General features: G+C 39.2%; 1 protein-coding gene across 3 annotated transcripts in view; it reads left to right on the top strand.

The window, feature by feature from the left end:
- ENPP3 (ectonucleotide pyrophosphatase/phosphodiesterase 3) overlaps nucleotides 1-15,839 on the top strand; it is a 153,399-nt gene that overhangs the window by 77,917 nt on the left and 59,643 nt on the right. For all 3 annotated transcript variants that reach the window (XM_082250117.1, XM_082250116.1, XM_082250118.1), the window contains exons 15-18: nucleotides 6,149-6,276; nucleotides 6,375-6,441; nucleotides 8,895-8,982; nucleotides 12,475-12,641. In XM_082250117.1, coding sequence (XP_082106243.1) covers nucleotides 6,149-6,276; nucleotides 6,375-6,441; nucleotides 8,895-8,982; nucleotides 12,475-12,641 — 450 coding nt within the window. The remainder of the gene's footprint in view (nucleotides 1-6,148; nucleotides 6,277-6,374; nucleotides 6,442-8,894; nucleotides 8,983-12,474; nucleotides 12,642-15,839) is intronic.

The raw sequence follows: 15,839 nt of genomic DNA on the forward strand, positions 1-15,839 counted from the left end.
TGAACCTGTCCTGTGTCAAACACTGTAGGGTCTTGGCCACCGTGTTGCAGCTCAGTTTCAGGGTCTTGGCAATCTTCTTATTGCCCAGGTCATCTTTATGTAGAGCAACACATTTTTTTTTCAGATCTTCAGAGAGTTCTTTGTCATAAGGTGCCATGTTGAACTTCCAGTGACCAGTATTAAGGAGAGTGAGAGCGATAACACCAAATTTAACACATACCTTCTCCCCATTTACACCTTAGACTTTGTAACACTAATGAGTCACATAACACTGGGGAAGGAAATTGGCTAATTCGGCCCAATTTGGACATTTTCACTTCGGGGGTACTCACTGTTTTACAAGCTGTATACTCAATACTTTACATTGTAGCAAAGTGTCATTTCGTCAGTGTTGTCAAATGAAAAGATATAATAAAATATTTACCAAAATGTGAGGGGTGTACTCACTTTTGTGAGCTACTGTACATGAGGCATAATACCTAAAGAAGCAAATGCTGTGTTACAGACAAGGTACAGCAATTACTATATACCCTGAGGGTTCCTATCAGCATAATGATGATGTATTAGGTAATGCCTGAAATCTTCTAGGGATATATGCTACATAGAAGGAAAAAAAAAGAATCAGGTTAGGTAGATACAAGAATTATTGAAATCTCATGGGATGCCTTAAAATTAGTTTAAGTGAGGAAAACAGATCTACAATCTTGCAGCCAGGGGGTCCATTGCCTCCGAAAGATGGTTTCTTTGTAATGAGTGTTAGCAAAGAGGAATTCCTGCATAGCAATATTATTCAACAAAGTAATTACTGTTGCCAAGAGTAGAGGTTTTGCATATTTCCACGATTTTGCTTTGGATAGCCTGGCTGCAATTAATGTATGGGTGATTAGCATTTAAAACAAAACAGGCCACTGTTAACAGTTTTTTTTTTTTTTGCTGTCTGTATCTCATTGGGGAATTTTTCCCTTCACTTCCTGTCCAAGAGATGCAACAGGAAGTAAGAGACTCTCCAAAAGTGAGAGTAATTCCCCTTTTAGGCAGTCCCTGGAACAGATGTCCCAATTGTAAGCTTTCCCCTTACCTCTTGTGCTGGGAACATCTCTTCAATGTAGGATTAACCCTCCTTTTTCTTCTTGGAGAAAACAGTCACTAGGACAGATAGAGGGCTGACTCTATTGGAGACACAGAGAGGACTAAAAACCCGACTGAGGGTCTAACCCTACCCCAAAAAAGCAGCAGTAAAGAAAACCAGATTCTATCCTGTGTGGCCAGTTTCATACTGCATGACTAAAGCTGGGTCTATACCTGCCACCGCCCCTGATATGTAGGTATAAATAAATGACCGTTGGTGGTATTTGGCCTTAATTTGCTTTATTATTTCCATTGAAAGCTTGTTCAATGTGTGTGGCAAACATATTCTGTTAGTCATGATGAGGCAGTCATATGGATGGGCACAGATAATGCATGACTCCAACTGACAATCTGTGGTTATTATGCCCACCAGATACAGACACAAAATCATTCTGGATGTCAGATTTAGGAGCTCTAATAGTGTGCATATTGGAAATCGTTTCAAATTCAAAAACTAAGACTATTGATAATAGGATGGAACACAACATACAAATGGGTATCTGAGACTTTTTAGGCACAAATATCAAAAAACAAAGAACAAAAATATATATTATAAAAATGCAATGTTTTATTGCTACAGTGGTTAAAAAAATACATTAATAAAATTGTTGACTGATCGAAAAATGTCACTTATCTCTCATACATGCAGGGACCCAGGAACATGTGCATGCACATACTATTGCATCAGTGCAATACTAAAGGTATATCCCAGAGTTCCAACCTCACCGGTTTTACACTGCATTGCTGCAATAGTATGCACATGTGCATGTTCCCGGGTCCCTGCATCTGTTTTTGTCCTTGTGTACCTTTCCCGGCATCTTCTAGATACACAGGCTGGAATGTTTTTTATTCATACTTGGCTGATAAGCATCTAGCTCTCTATATTCAAGTGTCCTTTTCCACTAATGAAGAAACGCGTTGAGCTATTTTCCTGGACAATTTTTATGAATACCATTATAAATGTATTTAATGTGTATTATAGTAAATACACCTGTGAGAGATGACATTTCTGATCAGCCAATATTTTTTTCCTTATGTTTTCACTTCTGTAACAATAAAATATTGGATTTTTAACATACATGTTTTTTTTTGTTGATATTTGTGCCTAAAAAGTCCTGGATACCCATGTGTGTGCTGTGTGATATAATGTTTTAGGATGTTGGCCCATATACAGTCTAAAGTCACACTTCTATAGGATACATATTCATAATAGGCTGTATTCAGAGCTGGAATTATAACTTGTAGAAAACTTTTTGTTCAGTTTATGCTCCAAGCCTAGAGAAGCAAAACATAGAAAACTAAGCCCTGCCCTGTCCACAATGCTGTTTTCAAAAAACCTTCTATTTGTCAGCAATTTTAATGAGCACATTATTATGACGAATCATTGCTGTATCTCCATCGGCCCAAACTCAATTATTAAAGTGTTACTAAACCCAGGACTCTGCATTCACTATACCTGGTCTCCCACAGTACACAGTACATGGAAATGTGCAAAGTTTTAGCAAATATAAACTGCTAAATACCTTTTCTTACCAGGCTCTCTATATAGCTTGTAGAATGAGCTTTCCTTCTCCCCTGATTGTCCTATAAAGCTCCCGAACCTGTGACCCTCTGTCTGGGCAATGCTGATTGGCCCTTTGCTGATCACATGCCCCCTCCCAAGAAAAAAAAACTCTCTAGCAATACACACCAAACGGAGCATGTGCAGCTTGTCCCCAAACCTCTGTTCTAACAGGAGATGGATTGGGGACAGTAGAAGGAGGGGATGGTCAGAGAAGACTGGATCAAACAGTCTTTTTACACAATGCAGAGGATTAACCCCCTTAGGATCCACAGTGAGTATAACACGTATGCTTTACTGCATATACAGACTGATGTTTACTGTTGTGGGTTTAGTTACACTTTAACAGTTATTGCTTTGGCTATTACAGTCTCTCGAAATAAATTGTTTTACATGTATAGAAAACAGGAAGAGAAAGATGCTCATTCTCTGACACTGCCAGGCAGAACATTTCTGGTCAAACAGTGGCTGCATCCAGTAAAATTTAGCCACTGGTGCCAGCTGTCAGGATATAATAGCCATAGCTGGAGATTCGTCCATATACACTGTATAGAGTAGATGGAGGAATCTTCAGGCTCCAGCCTAACTCGTGAGTACAAAGCAATAGGTTGGGAGCATGTCTCAATTTTTTTCTATGATTCTAATTAAAAAATAGTAATGTACTGAGTAATTCTTATTCAAGATTCCACAGAACAGCTAGGGAAAAGATTGTAGCAGCTGCAGCTATTTATTGCGAAGGATCAAAGATTTCTCCTGGGAATGTACTGTACTGCCTATGACAAAGATATAGTCATGACTGACAATTTCCTTATTAGCATAATTCTGGTATGTTAGTACCATAAGACATTTGCTGGGGATTCTAAAGTGTTTCAAAACATTCACACCAAAATTCTAATGTAGAAATACATAGGGTGATTCAATGAAGTTATTACATAGCCCATAGATGCATTAAAAAACAGTTGCAATTTTTGCATAAGCTCATAAATCAAAATTGATTTTTCAAAATGATCCTAGTATATATTTAGTAATTTCATGTCTAAGAAAAATAGGCAATGTGCAATTTCGAAAACATTTTAAAAATATTTATTGTCAATTTTTGGAGTGTCTCCTTAGATCAGGTGTCCCCATCAGAGGGTCTCCTTATATCCTTCAGAGTGCCACCTTACACCAGGTGCCCCCTTACATCAGGTGTCCCCATCAGAGTGATCCCTTACAAAATGCGTCCACCTCAGAGTGTCCCCTCGCATCAGGTGTCCCTATCTTAATTCCCACCTTACATCCTTACATCCTTACATCAAGTCTCCCCATCAGAATGCCCCCTTACATCAGTTGTCCTCACCACAGCGCCCCTTTACATTAGGTGTCCCCATCAGAGTGATCCCTTACAATTTCGATAACATTTTAAAAATAATTATTGTCAATTTTATGGAGTGCCTCCTTAGATCAGGTGTCCCCATCAGAGGGCCTCCTTATTTTAGGTTTCTCCATCAGTGTCCCCTTGCTTCAGGTGTCCCCATCAGAATTTCCTCCTTACATCAAGTCTCCCCATCAGTATGCCCCCTTACATCAGTTGTCTTCACCACAGCGCCCCTTTACATTAGGTGTCCCCATCAGTGTGCCCCCTTACATCAGTTGTCTTCACCACAGCGCCCCTTTACATTAGGTGTCCCCATCAGTGTGCCCGCATACCTTTAAGCACCAGACAGGCAGAGGGCAAGAGCTGGGAGGCAGAGCAGGCTGCAAGTCTAGATGGAGGAAGTTCCACCTCCTTCTCTTGTGATGCTGGGGACATTGCACGCATGTGACATCATCGGTTGTTAGGACTCTGGAACTCCAATAACTGCAGATAAGTGAGGGGAACCTGCGCTGTGGACTGGCTGGTGGTTGGATAGAACTGTCACACGACCTAGACAGCAGTTAACCATTTTTCCTTAGTAATGTGCTGCTGATCTTCTGGCAGGATCACTAGGTGTTATTTTAAAACATCTGAAGATTTGAAACAAACTTTTGAAAATATATTTACACATTGAAACTTAATTTCTTTTTTTTTTTTTGCTAATTGGATTTATATCTATGTTAGAACAAGCAAGAGATTGATCTCTGTTCACTATTAGTAAATCATTCATAAAAGAATACAACTATGACAGCTTGGAAATAAGAGATGCTGGAATACATTATCAAAAGGTCATTGCTAAATGTTTTCATTGCAAGCTGGCAGGAAAGCTGGCAAATTAGGCTTAATAAATTAGATAAATTATTTTACACCTTTCCTTTATTTATTTCAACCTAGTTTCATCACGTAGTCCCTATGTTATAGGCATCATCTGAGTTTTAGGAAACCATAATTATTGATATTAATGTATACATAGAAAATGGTCCCAGGGACTTTAAAGACGAGGTAGTAGTGTAAAATTATATCATGAATTTATTAACCATACTCATTAAAATCAATAAAAGCAGCAAGCTAAATATAAATATATAGAACCAATACAACAATGAGTTAACCTGACACAAGACCTGCTCTATAAAGTGGGAACATAATAATGACTATACATAATACATAGGGGGCAGAAGCAATGACACCCGATGCATTTGGAGGTTAAATCCCTTTCTTCCTCTCCTTCAGGAGTTTATGAAGGGTCTCAGGTAACAGGTGAATGAAAATTTTAAGCAAAACATCAAAGTAAGAGCATCCAACTGTTTTAAAAATCCCACCACAACTGGGGAACTGAGGAACCTGTATGACTGCTGGTGGTTGCCATTATTATCACCACGTGTCTCTGAGGATTCTCCCTGGCTTGGTGCAATGTTTGCATGGTTCTTTAGCTGTGGTGGGATTGGATGCTCTTACTATGATGTCCTGCTTAATTAATTTATTTCCATACACCTGTTACCCGAGACTCTTAATACACCCCTGAAGAAGAAGAAAGAGATTTCATCTTAAAACACATTGGGTGTAATTGCTTCAATCCTCTATGTAATATGTGAGGGAAGGGGGGCTTATCATTATATTGTTCCCTCTTTATGGATGGGGCAGGTCTCATGTCAGGTGTCTGGTCATTGTAGTATTGGGTTTATATATTCAGATTTAGCTTGCTGTTTTATTGATTTAAATGAGTATGATAAAAAAATGAAATCGCCTTTAAAGATCCTGGAGCCATGTATACTTTGTTATCTATCGGGATGTAGGTTATTTTAAATTTACACTAGCCACCCCTTCTTTGAATCCTTTTGATATGAATATTGATATAAATGTATCCACGCAGCTAATGTAATTTAAAAAAGAAAATACTTTTAGCAGCATGTCATGTAATAGTGCACAGATAAACAATCGGGGGGTGGTTATCAGGATCTTCTACTCCTGGATTGTCAAGTCTGAAAAAACAGGCAGTGCTTCATAACAGAGAGCTAACCACACTACTTTGGCAAAATTATTTATGATTTGCTGTATTTTGACAGTGCCGCAAACCGGACCAGCATTTTAAGCCTTACTTGAAGCAAGACCTACCTAAACGATTCCACTATGCCAACAATTTACGCATTGACAAGGTTAATCTCTATGTGGACAGACAATGGCTTGTTGTGAGGTATAGTATATGCAAATGAAGGCATGAAAAATGGGTCTATACTTATAAACATTTATAGTGAATTTATGATCACTTGCCTCTTTTTTTTTGTCAAACAGGGACAAATCCTATACTTTCTGTGGAGGAGGAAACCATGGATATGACAATGAGTTCAAAAGCATGGAGGTAGGCACATATCTTATTAAAGTTATATAATATTATAAATTTTGAAATTAGGCTTTGTGTCCAAAAACCTTAAAGTGAACCTTTGATGAGACTGCAAACTAGCTACCCATGGTGAATTACACATGCTGAACAAATAGGAAAATAGGTCTGAATAAAGTGCTTCCTAAATCCAAACCCTGTGGGCACTAAAAAGTAATTAAATCTGGAATTTTGTAGTCATTGGAATTTGAATCCAGACTGCTCTGTCCAATTGACTTGCAGACTCTGTTTACCCTCTTACCCCCCCCCCCCCCCATATCCGTGACCCTACATCTTTTTCATTTCACTTTGCTAGTGGGATCTTCCTGACAAACTGTGGAGTGTTAAGTGTACCTGTCTTCGGAGCACATTGATCTCATCTGGCTGTGTGCTTACTTAGAAATTTTAAAACCTGAAACTCTGCACTCTAAACACAGCTTTAAACTGGAGAGAGTGTACATTTCGGAAGCATCCGACCAACTCCCAATCAGTGCTCTCAGCCAGTGCTCTCAGCCAATGGCAGAGAGCACTGATTGCAGGGTTTTGGCGGGGCGCTGTCCCCTTTTTTAGAACACATCAGCAGGGGAGATCGCTGAACTAACCTTGAATGGTTAGTACAGCGGCTCCGATCGGAGCTGACAGTTTTTTTTTTGTCCAATCGCGGAGATGAATGAACAAAAACGAATAGGGTGTACCCAGCTTTAAAGCAGAGTTCCAGCCTCAAAATGAACTTTGCTCCATCCGTTTGCTGTACATTACCTGAAAAAGAATTGGATAATGACAATTTTTTTTTTGATTCACTTACCTTGTTTTTGAAGAAAATATACTTACTTTCCTTCCACTTCCTCTCTATGCGGCCGCGGCCCATGCTGTTACTTCCTGCTTGCATTGAGTCCTGGGAGATGAGCGTCATCGCTCCCAGGAGTCAATGCGCCTGCACCGGCCCTGCTCGTCACTTCTGGTGCAGGCGCGTTATTCCCTGCTGATCAGGTTCTGGGTATGCCCAGAAGCTGTGCAGGGATGACGCGCCTGCACCGGAAGTGAAAAGCAGGGCCGGTGCAGGGAATTCTGGGACTCCGACATCACCAAAGAGGACACTGAAGAGGAAGCTCCGGCTTCAGCTGCCTACACCTGAGATGGCAGCGCTGGACAAGACATTTTCAAGGTAAGTATTTCTTCTAAAAGGTAAGTGAAACAGGGGACAGTTCAGAGGCTATCGTTGCTTAAATGCACTAGCCCTGACTGTCCCGTGGGTATTTTTATCTAAAAAAAATTTTTTGAGGCCGGAACTCTGCTTTAATCTGGTGCCCCCTGTGTTTGTTTTTATCTCCTACAGGGTTTGTTCACTCTATGGGGAGCTGCAGCTAGTGTGGCTTAGAGTTCCTGTTTTTTCCTTTCACACATGGAATTTATGGACATTTTTTGTTAATGCAGCACATCAAAAATACACGGTAGTGCATTAACCCATCCTCAACAGTACATTATCTTTCCAAGCCCCCAGTCAGTAATGTTACAGGGTTAGCATATTTCCATCTAAGCAGGAATAATCGCCTCTGTCTATTCCTCACACCCAATAGCACTTCCATTCTTGTTCACAATCTGGTAATTTCTCGCATAGATTATTGCAACTCCCTTCTTTTTGGTCTCCCTCTCAAGTCTCCCTATAAACTACAACTGGTTGAGAGCTCCACTGCCTGCATCATCACCAGAACCACCACCTTTATTCACATCACTTCTGTCCTTCAGCACCTCCACTGACTTCCGGTCAAATATTGTATTGGTTTCAAGATTCAATTACTTACCTTTAAGGTCATTCACAACCTCGCTTCTCTGTACCTTTTATGATCTCCTGCATATCAACAGACCCTCCTGTACTGTAAGGTCTTCTTCTTCCATCCATCATAATGTTCCATCCGCCTGCCCACTATGGGAATGCAAACCTTTAGCCACTCTGCCCTTTGACTTTGGAACTTCCTCCTGACATCCACAACACCGACTTCCTACCCATCTTCAAATCACGTCTCAAAACACATCTCTTTAATTAAGCATACTCTGTTTGATTTAATTGATTTGTTATTGTAATGTATTGTTTACTGTCTGTAATGTATATTTTTTTTATTTATTTTTTATTTGTTGCTCTGTTACTATCCTTGTAAGATGACCTTTGGTGTTCTGAAAGGTGCCTATAAATAAAATGTATTATTATTATTAATATTATTAATATCCACACTGCAGTGCGCTGCAATGCAGGTGCGTTGGGTGCTATTCGTAAATAGCATTGTAGCTTAACACATGTAAATTACATTGTCACACTTTGCAGTAATGAGCCTGTTACTGCAGTGTTGTGGTTATAAATGGGTCCTTAACATTTTAAGAATCTTGTTTACATGCTTACAGAAAATTAAGCCTCAATTTGACCCTTTTTTGTATTTTAGGCAATCTTTATAGGACACGGCCCAGGATTTAAAAATGAAGTGGAAGTGGAACCTTTTGATAATATAGAAATTTATAATTTGATGTGTGGTGAGTTATAAGCATTTTATTTAACCTCTGAACTATTTCACTTCTTCATCTACATTAATGTGAATTTATAAATCAACTTTGCAAAATATCCATCATGCACAGTACTCTACTACAATATTATATATGTATTATGCACCAATTTTTTGCTATTTGCCTTATTACATATCACAATCTTAAAGGGATTTGTCAGGTTCATTCTGCTATCTGCATTTTCTGTGATGTGTCTGTAAAGCCCCTTACACAGGGGGCGGAATCCATCCAAGCGGATCCGCCTGCTCAGCGGGGGATCTCTCCGCTGATCCCCGTTGAGCAGGCAGATGACAGGTCCGTGTTCTCTCCACTATCCAGAGCAGACACAGCCTGCTGCTCTCTATGAGGCGGTCAGATGGAAACGGACTGCATGTCCGTTTCCATCTGATTGTCATCTGATCCAATCCACCGGATGGATAGTGAACGTATCACTATCTGTCTGTTTTTTAGCGGACCGGATGCCGGCAGGCAAAAGCTGACATCTGTCGCCCCATAGACAACTATAGGTGGTCCAATCGGGTCCGCCTGAAAAACAGACAGACGGATCTGATCAGTCCGCTGGTGTGAAAGGCGACTTATGCTAAATGGTAGGCACTAGTTACTGCAAGTGGATATTTTGTAAAATATAGACTTATTTGGTGTGGTTAGCATTTTGGTTTGAAAGAGTATGAACAGTTAATACACGCCCCTGAAAATAAAATACAATCTTTAATAGCCACTGTGCCGCCTAGATTCTAATTGAGGATTCACAGGAAAAATGTATGCATATCTCATTCATATCATGGAGATTTCCTGACTGAATAGCATTGGAGTATGTATGCAAAATGTTCTGGTGACTCATGGGTACAACAGATAAGGCAAGATAAGACTTTTACTTGCAAGTTGCAACAATAATAAAAGAGTAACTTAGGGGTCTACACTTATAATTATCGCCTGTTAGCCCTACCTTTCTTTATGAATTATTGACCTCTAAGGGTATTAATGTAATACACATAGCTATCAGATGTGCAAATGTTTACAAAGATCCTGGCCATACATGCAGCAGGTTTTTGTTTTAAGCACTTTCAAGCATCTTTTAAACCCAGAAATAACCAAACATCACTTTAATTGACCACCAACCATTTTTTTTTTTTTTTTTCCAAAATATCTTTATTGAGAATCAAAATATAAAGAATATTACATACAGCAAATTCAGAGTAACGTCTGTGTTAACAAGTAATATGAGGTTACAATCATATGCTAACATCAAGAATATTGTATGAATCCAAAAATAATAACAATAAGAGTTAAAACACGGTTCAAGAAAGTACACTAGTTCTTATTAGTTTGCATTGAAAGTTGATAATCAATTTTTATTAGCATTGTTCAATGCTTGAAACTATTGGTGGTAGATGACCTTGATCTGTTCCATTGTTTTTGCAAATAATAGTGTTTAAAGTTGTGTGAAAATTATCATGACCAGAATTAGTCTGTCCTTGACTGAAAAGAAATAGTGCAATATACAGTATATAGTAATACTGTATATAGGTTAGCAAAAAGGTGTTGTTTAATGGGATCCCTGTAGTTGTTTGGCCTTGCTATGGTAATCTTCAAATTCTTATTATAGTAGTTCTGGAGTTGTATGTGTGTCTATTCTTTCTGTAACTGATTAAGCTGTACATACACTATATTACCAAAAGTATTGGTATTTAATGGCATCCCATTCTTAGTCCCTAGGATTCAATATTGAGTTGGTCCTCCCTTTGCAGCAATAACGGCTTCAAATATTATGGGAAGGCTGTCCACAAGGTTTAGGAGTGTGTCTTTGGGAATGTTTGACTATTCTTCCAGAAGCACATTTGTGAGGTCAAACACTGATGTGGGCGAGAAGGCCTGACTCGCAGTCTCTGCTCTATCCTAAAGGTATATATTTATCCTAAAGGTGTTCTATCGGGTTGAAGTCAGGTCTTTGTGTAGGTCAGTCAAGTTCCTCCACCCCAAACTCACTCATCCATGTCTTTATAGGCCTTTATTGTGCACTGGTGCATAGTCATGTTGGAACAGAAAGGGGCCACTCCCAAACTGCTCCCACAAAGTTGGGAGCATGATTTTGTCCAAAATGTCTTGGTATGCTGACGTCTAAAGAGTTCCCTTCACTGGAACTAAGGGGCCAAGCACAACCCATGAAAAACAACCCCGCACCATTACCCCCCTGCACCAAACAATTTGGATCAGTGCATAAAAGCAAGGTCCATAAAGACATGGATGAGGGTGGAGGAACTTGACTGGCCTGCACAGAGTTCTGACTTAGACCCGATAGAACACCTTTGGGATGAATTAGAGCAAAGACTGCGAGACAGGCCTTCTTGTCCCAGCCTCACAAATGCACTTCTGGAAGAATGGTCAAACATTCTCCTAGACACAGTCCCAAACCTTGTGGACAGCCTTCCCAGAAGAGAGGAAGCTGTTATAGCTGCAAAGGTTGGAAAAACTCAATGAACCCTACTGACTAAGATTGGGATGGCATTAAAGTTCATGTGCGTGTAAAGGCAGGCGTCCTAATACTGTTGGTAAAATAGTATATATGGAAAAAGACCAAATCAGTGCAAAATACAAAAAAACAAAAAAAACATCCTGAAATATTTCCTTTGCCTAATTATGCCAGGATTAGGAGAATGTTTTATTGTTACACTTTATTAACAAACATATGGTTGCATTTACATTTTACTGCTCTTTCCCTTTCATGCCTCAACAAATCTGACCTTGAAAAGATTGACGTCACCCATCGCTCTGTTTGTTATCACTTATATCTATTATAATGAGGCCACAATTCCAACGGTTTGCAATGTGAGGATTCCTAATTCCTCAGAATGTTGACTGCACTGATATAGACAAAGATAATTTGATTAAGGGAAAACGTAATGTACAATAGTATCTTGTGTAAAGACAAACTCTGCAGAGGGCATTAGTTGTTATACCAACAAACCTCATGCACATTCATAGCCAAATCAGATGTTTGGTGGTGAAAAAGAACTTCCTGACCACTGGGAAAACTGGAATTTAATAGTATTGGTCACATGATAAATGCAAAAACATTTTCTTCCCTTGTACTTATGGAAGAAGACCACCTAGGAAAATAAGGAAAATAAGAAGTTTGAGCACCTTTTGTGTTTGAATAACTATTAATGACAGTATTCAATGTTAAATGCTGACAAAACATCAATGATTAGTCCAGCATTAGCAGGGCGTATCACCTGTGCATCAAATATGATATCCACACAGTCCTATTTGATGCACAGGTGGTAAGTGCTACTATGGCTGGACTAATCATTTATGTTTTTTTACTTTTATAGTAGTGGCTGTATGTACATTTATATTTGAACTTTATTGTTTTGAGACACATGTGCGCTGGGTTCGGTTATACGGTTTGACTGTTTTACCACATTTTTAATATATTAATAACAGTAACTTACCTTTTAACAGATCTATTAAAAATCCACCCAGCTCCTAACAATGGGACTCATGGCAGCTTAAACCATTTACTAACAGAACCATTTTATAATCCAACTCATGTGCTAGAGAAATCAAGCCCTTCAACGTGTACCCTAGGTACACCATCTTCCAATTTAAGCTGTTCATGCAATTATCTGGTGGGTATAAGTAAATAAAAACGTAAATCCAAATATGATATTTTCCTATCATAGCCTTAAAATGCAATAGCATTAATTCACAAAGCTGCATGTGTTATTTTACATTGTTACATAGTTACACGGTTACATAGTTAGTCTGGCTGAAAAAAACACACAAGTCCATCTAGTTCAACCAAAGAATTGTGTATTTGTAATATCTTGTGATTGTTTTTGGATCAAAATTTGTAGTTCACAAAAATATATCATTGCTGTTGAATACCTATTTTAATGCATGAAATGAAACCTCTTTTTTGAAAGCCTTAATTTATCATACATTGGTATTTTTTCTTCACTGGCCGTTATTTTATCACCACCTAAAGTGTCTCTTGGTCTCCTAGAGACTTCAAAGAAATGAAGTTATCAGCTGCCAGATGGTTTTAGAAGCAAGAGACCATGTGATAATTGTGAATTAAATTTTAGATACAAAATCATGCTAAAATGAAAATATAAAAAAAACATCAGAAGGTCTGTGACATTATTGAAAAAAATAAATAAAATAAGTTTTTTAACTTGTTAGAATCCCACATGAATGAAAATTCTGCATGTGTTTGGCTTTTTGAATTGATGCTAAAATGTTTACCTGAACTTGTTCTTATATAACATTTTTTTAATTTCCTTGTTTGTGACATGATTTGGTGCAATTGGCGGGATGCCCCTTCAGCCTTGTTTCTGACATATTTTTATTGTTTAGTATCATATCTGACATGAAGGCCAGACTGACACTTACCCGTAACGCTAACCCAATTTTCAGACCTTGTCATGTGTTGGCAGCCCATTCGTATTGAATAGGCTGACTATTAGTAGAACTTTATGCTAACAAACATAAATGGGCGATAGGTAGGATTTGAATGCAGAAGAGACATGCTTTGTCTCTTCTGCATTAAAGCTACTTACCTGCCTGTCTGCTTCTGTACAGAGAGCTTTGCATACGCAGCACACTGAAGAAAATCAGCAAGGCCCTACCCTGCCAATGAAAGGGGCAGACGATCAAGATCTGGAAGCCAGCTGCCTGAAGATGTCAGTGGATGGTGGGGAGCTCACGGACGCGGCATCGCTGGAGCTGAGATGACTATAGTTTTGCTTTAATGCAGCAAATCTTAACAAGCAGCACAAACCACATAACAAACCAGACAAATGTTAATAGACCTTAAAGCATATGTCAAAGCAAAATAAGAGAGAACATGCAGTACATGTATCCAATACATGCACATTTCCCTGTGTTTTATCCCTTTAAAGACTCTCAAGGTAAGAAAAATACTTGTCTGCCACAAATATATTTAGCCCCTACAGATGAATTCCAGGTATGAATACTTTTACATAACATTAATACAGCTAAAACCATACCTGGTCAATCCCCCTGGAAGCTGGAAATCACTGGAGTAGATCTCCACTAGCTTCTGGATCCCATGCAAATTACATAGTTACATAGATACATAGTTAGTCAGGTTGAAAAAAGACACAAGTCCATCTAGTTCAACCAATAAAAGAAGAAAAGAAAAAAAAATATCATACAATCCCATATACACAATCCTTTACCCACAGTTATCCAGAGGAAGGCAAAAAACCCCAACAAAGCATGATCCAATTTGCAGGGGAAAAAATTCCTTCCTGATCCTCCGAGAGGCAATCAGATATTACCTGGATCAACCTTACCTATAAATGTTAGTATTATGTACACTTAAGAAAGAATTCAGTCCTTTTTTAAAGCAATCTACTGAGCTCGCCAGAACCACCTCTGGAGGGAGTCTATTCCACATTTTCACAGCTCTTACTGTGAAGAAACCTTTCCTTATTTGGAGATGAAATCTCTTTTCCTCTAGACCAAGGGTCTTCAAACTATGGCCCTCCAGCTGTTTAGGAACTACAATTCCCCTCATGCCTAGTCATGTCTGTGATTGTCAGAGTTTTACAATGCCTCATGGAATGTGTAGTTGCGCAACAGCTGGAGGGCCGTAGTTTGAGGATCCCTGCTCTAGACGTTAAGAGTGCCACCTTGTCCTCTGTGATGACCTTAAAGTGAATAATGCAACACCAAGTTCACTAAATGGACCCTTTATGTATTTATACATGTTGATCATATCCCCCTTAATCTCTTCTCGAGAGAGAGAATACATTCAGTTCCTCTAATTTTTCCTCATATCTGAGCTCCTTCATGCCTCTTATCAGTAGGATTACTCTTCTCTCCACTTTCTCAGGTTCCCCGATTCAATTCAGTTGCAATTCAAATGTTCTTGCCTCTGACATACAGACATTTCGTATCAAATGTACTGCTTAAAGTATGCCTAAAGCTAAGACAACTTTTTTTAGTTTTGGATACAGTTGGGATGGGCTAAAAACATCTATTAAGCTTTTATAGCTGGACATGTCCCCACTGGGGACATCACTTTTTTCATTTATTCTGAAGACCACGGTTGATGGGAATAAAGGATACCTCGCAATGGGGACATACCCTATTTTACCAAAAGTATTGCGCACCTGCTTTTACATGCACATGAGCTTTAATAGCATCCTGGTCTTAGTTCATAGGGTTTAATAGAGTTGGCCCACCCTTTGCAGCTATAACAGCTTCAGCTTTTCTAGGAAGGCTGTCCACAAGGTTTAGGAATGTGTCAATTGGAATGTTTGACCATTCTTCCAGAAGCACATTTGTGAGGTCAGGCACTGATGTTTGACAAGAAGGCCTGGCACACATTGTCTGCTCAAATTCATCCCAAAGGTGTTCTATCGAGTTAATGTCAGTCAAGTTCCTCCACCCCCAACTTGCTCATCGACATCTTTATGGACCTTGCTTTGTGCACTGGTGCACAGTCATGTTGGAACAGGAAGGGGCCATCCCCAAACTGTTCCCTCAAAGTTGGAAGTATGAAATTGTACAAAATGTCTTGGTATGCTAAGGCTTTAGGAGTTCTCTTCACTGGAACTAAGGGGCCAAGCACAACTCCTGAAAAACAAACCCACACTATAATCCCTCCTCCACCAAATGATTTGGACCAGTGCACAAAGCAAGGTCCATAAAAACATGGATGAGCGAATTTGGGGTTGAGGAACTTGACTGGCCTGCTAACTGCAACCTGATAGAACACCTTTGGGATAAATCAGAGTGGAGACTGCGAGGCAGGTCTACTTGTCCAACATTAGTGCCTGATCTAACAAATGCAT

Source organism: Pelophylax lessonae (assembly GCF_965119305.1).
Source record: "Pelophylax lessonae genome assembly, chromosome: 3".
Taxonomy (NCBI): domain Eukaryota; kingdom Metazoa; phylum Chordata; class Amphibia; order Anura; family Ranidae; genus Pelophylax; species Pelophylax lessonae.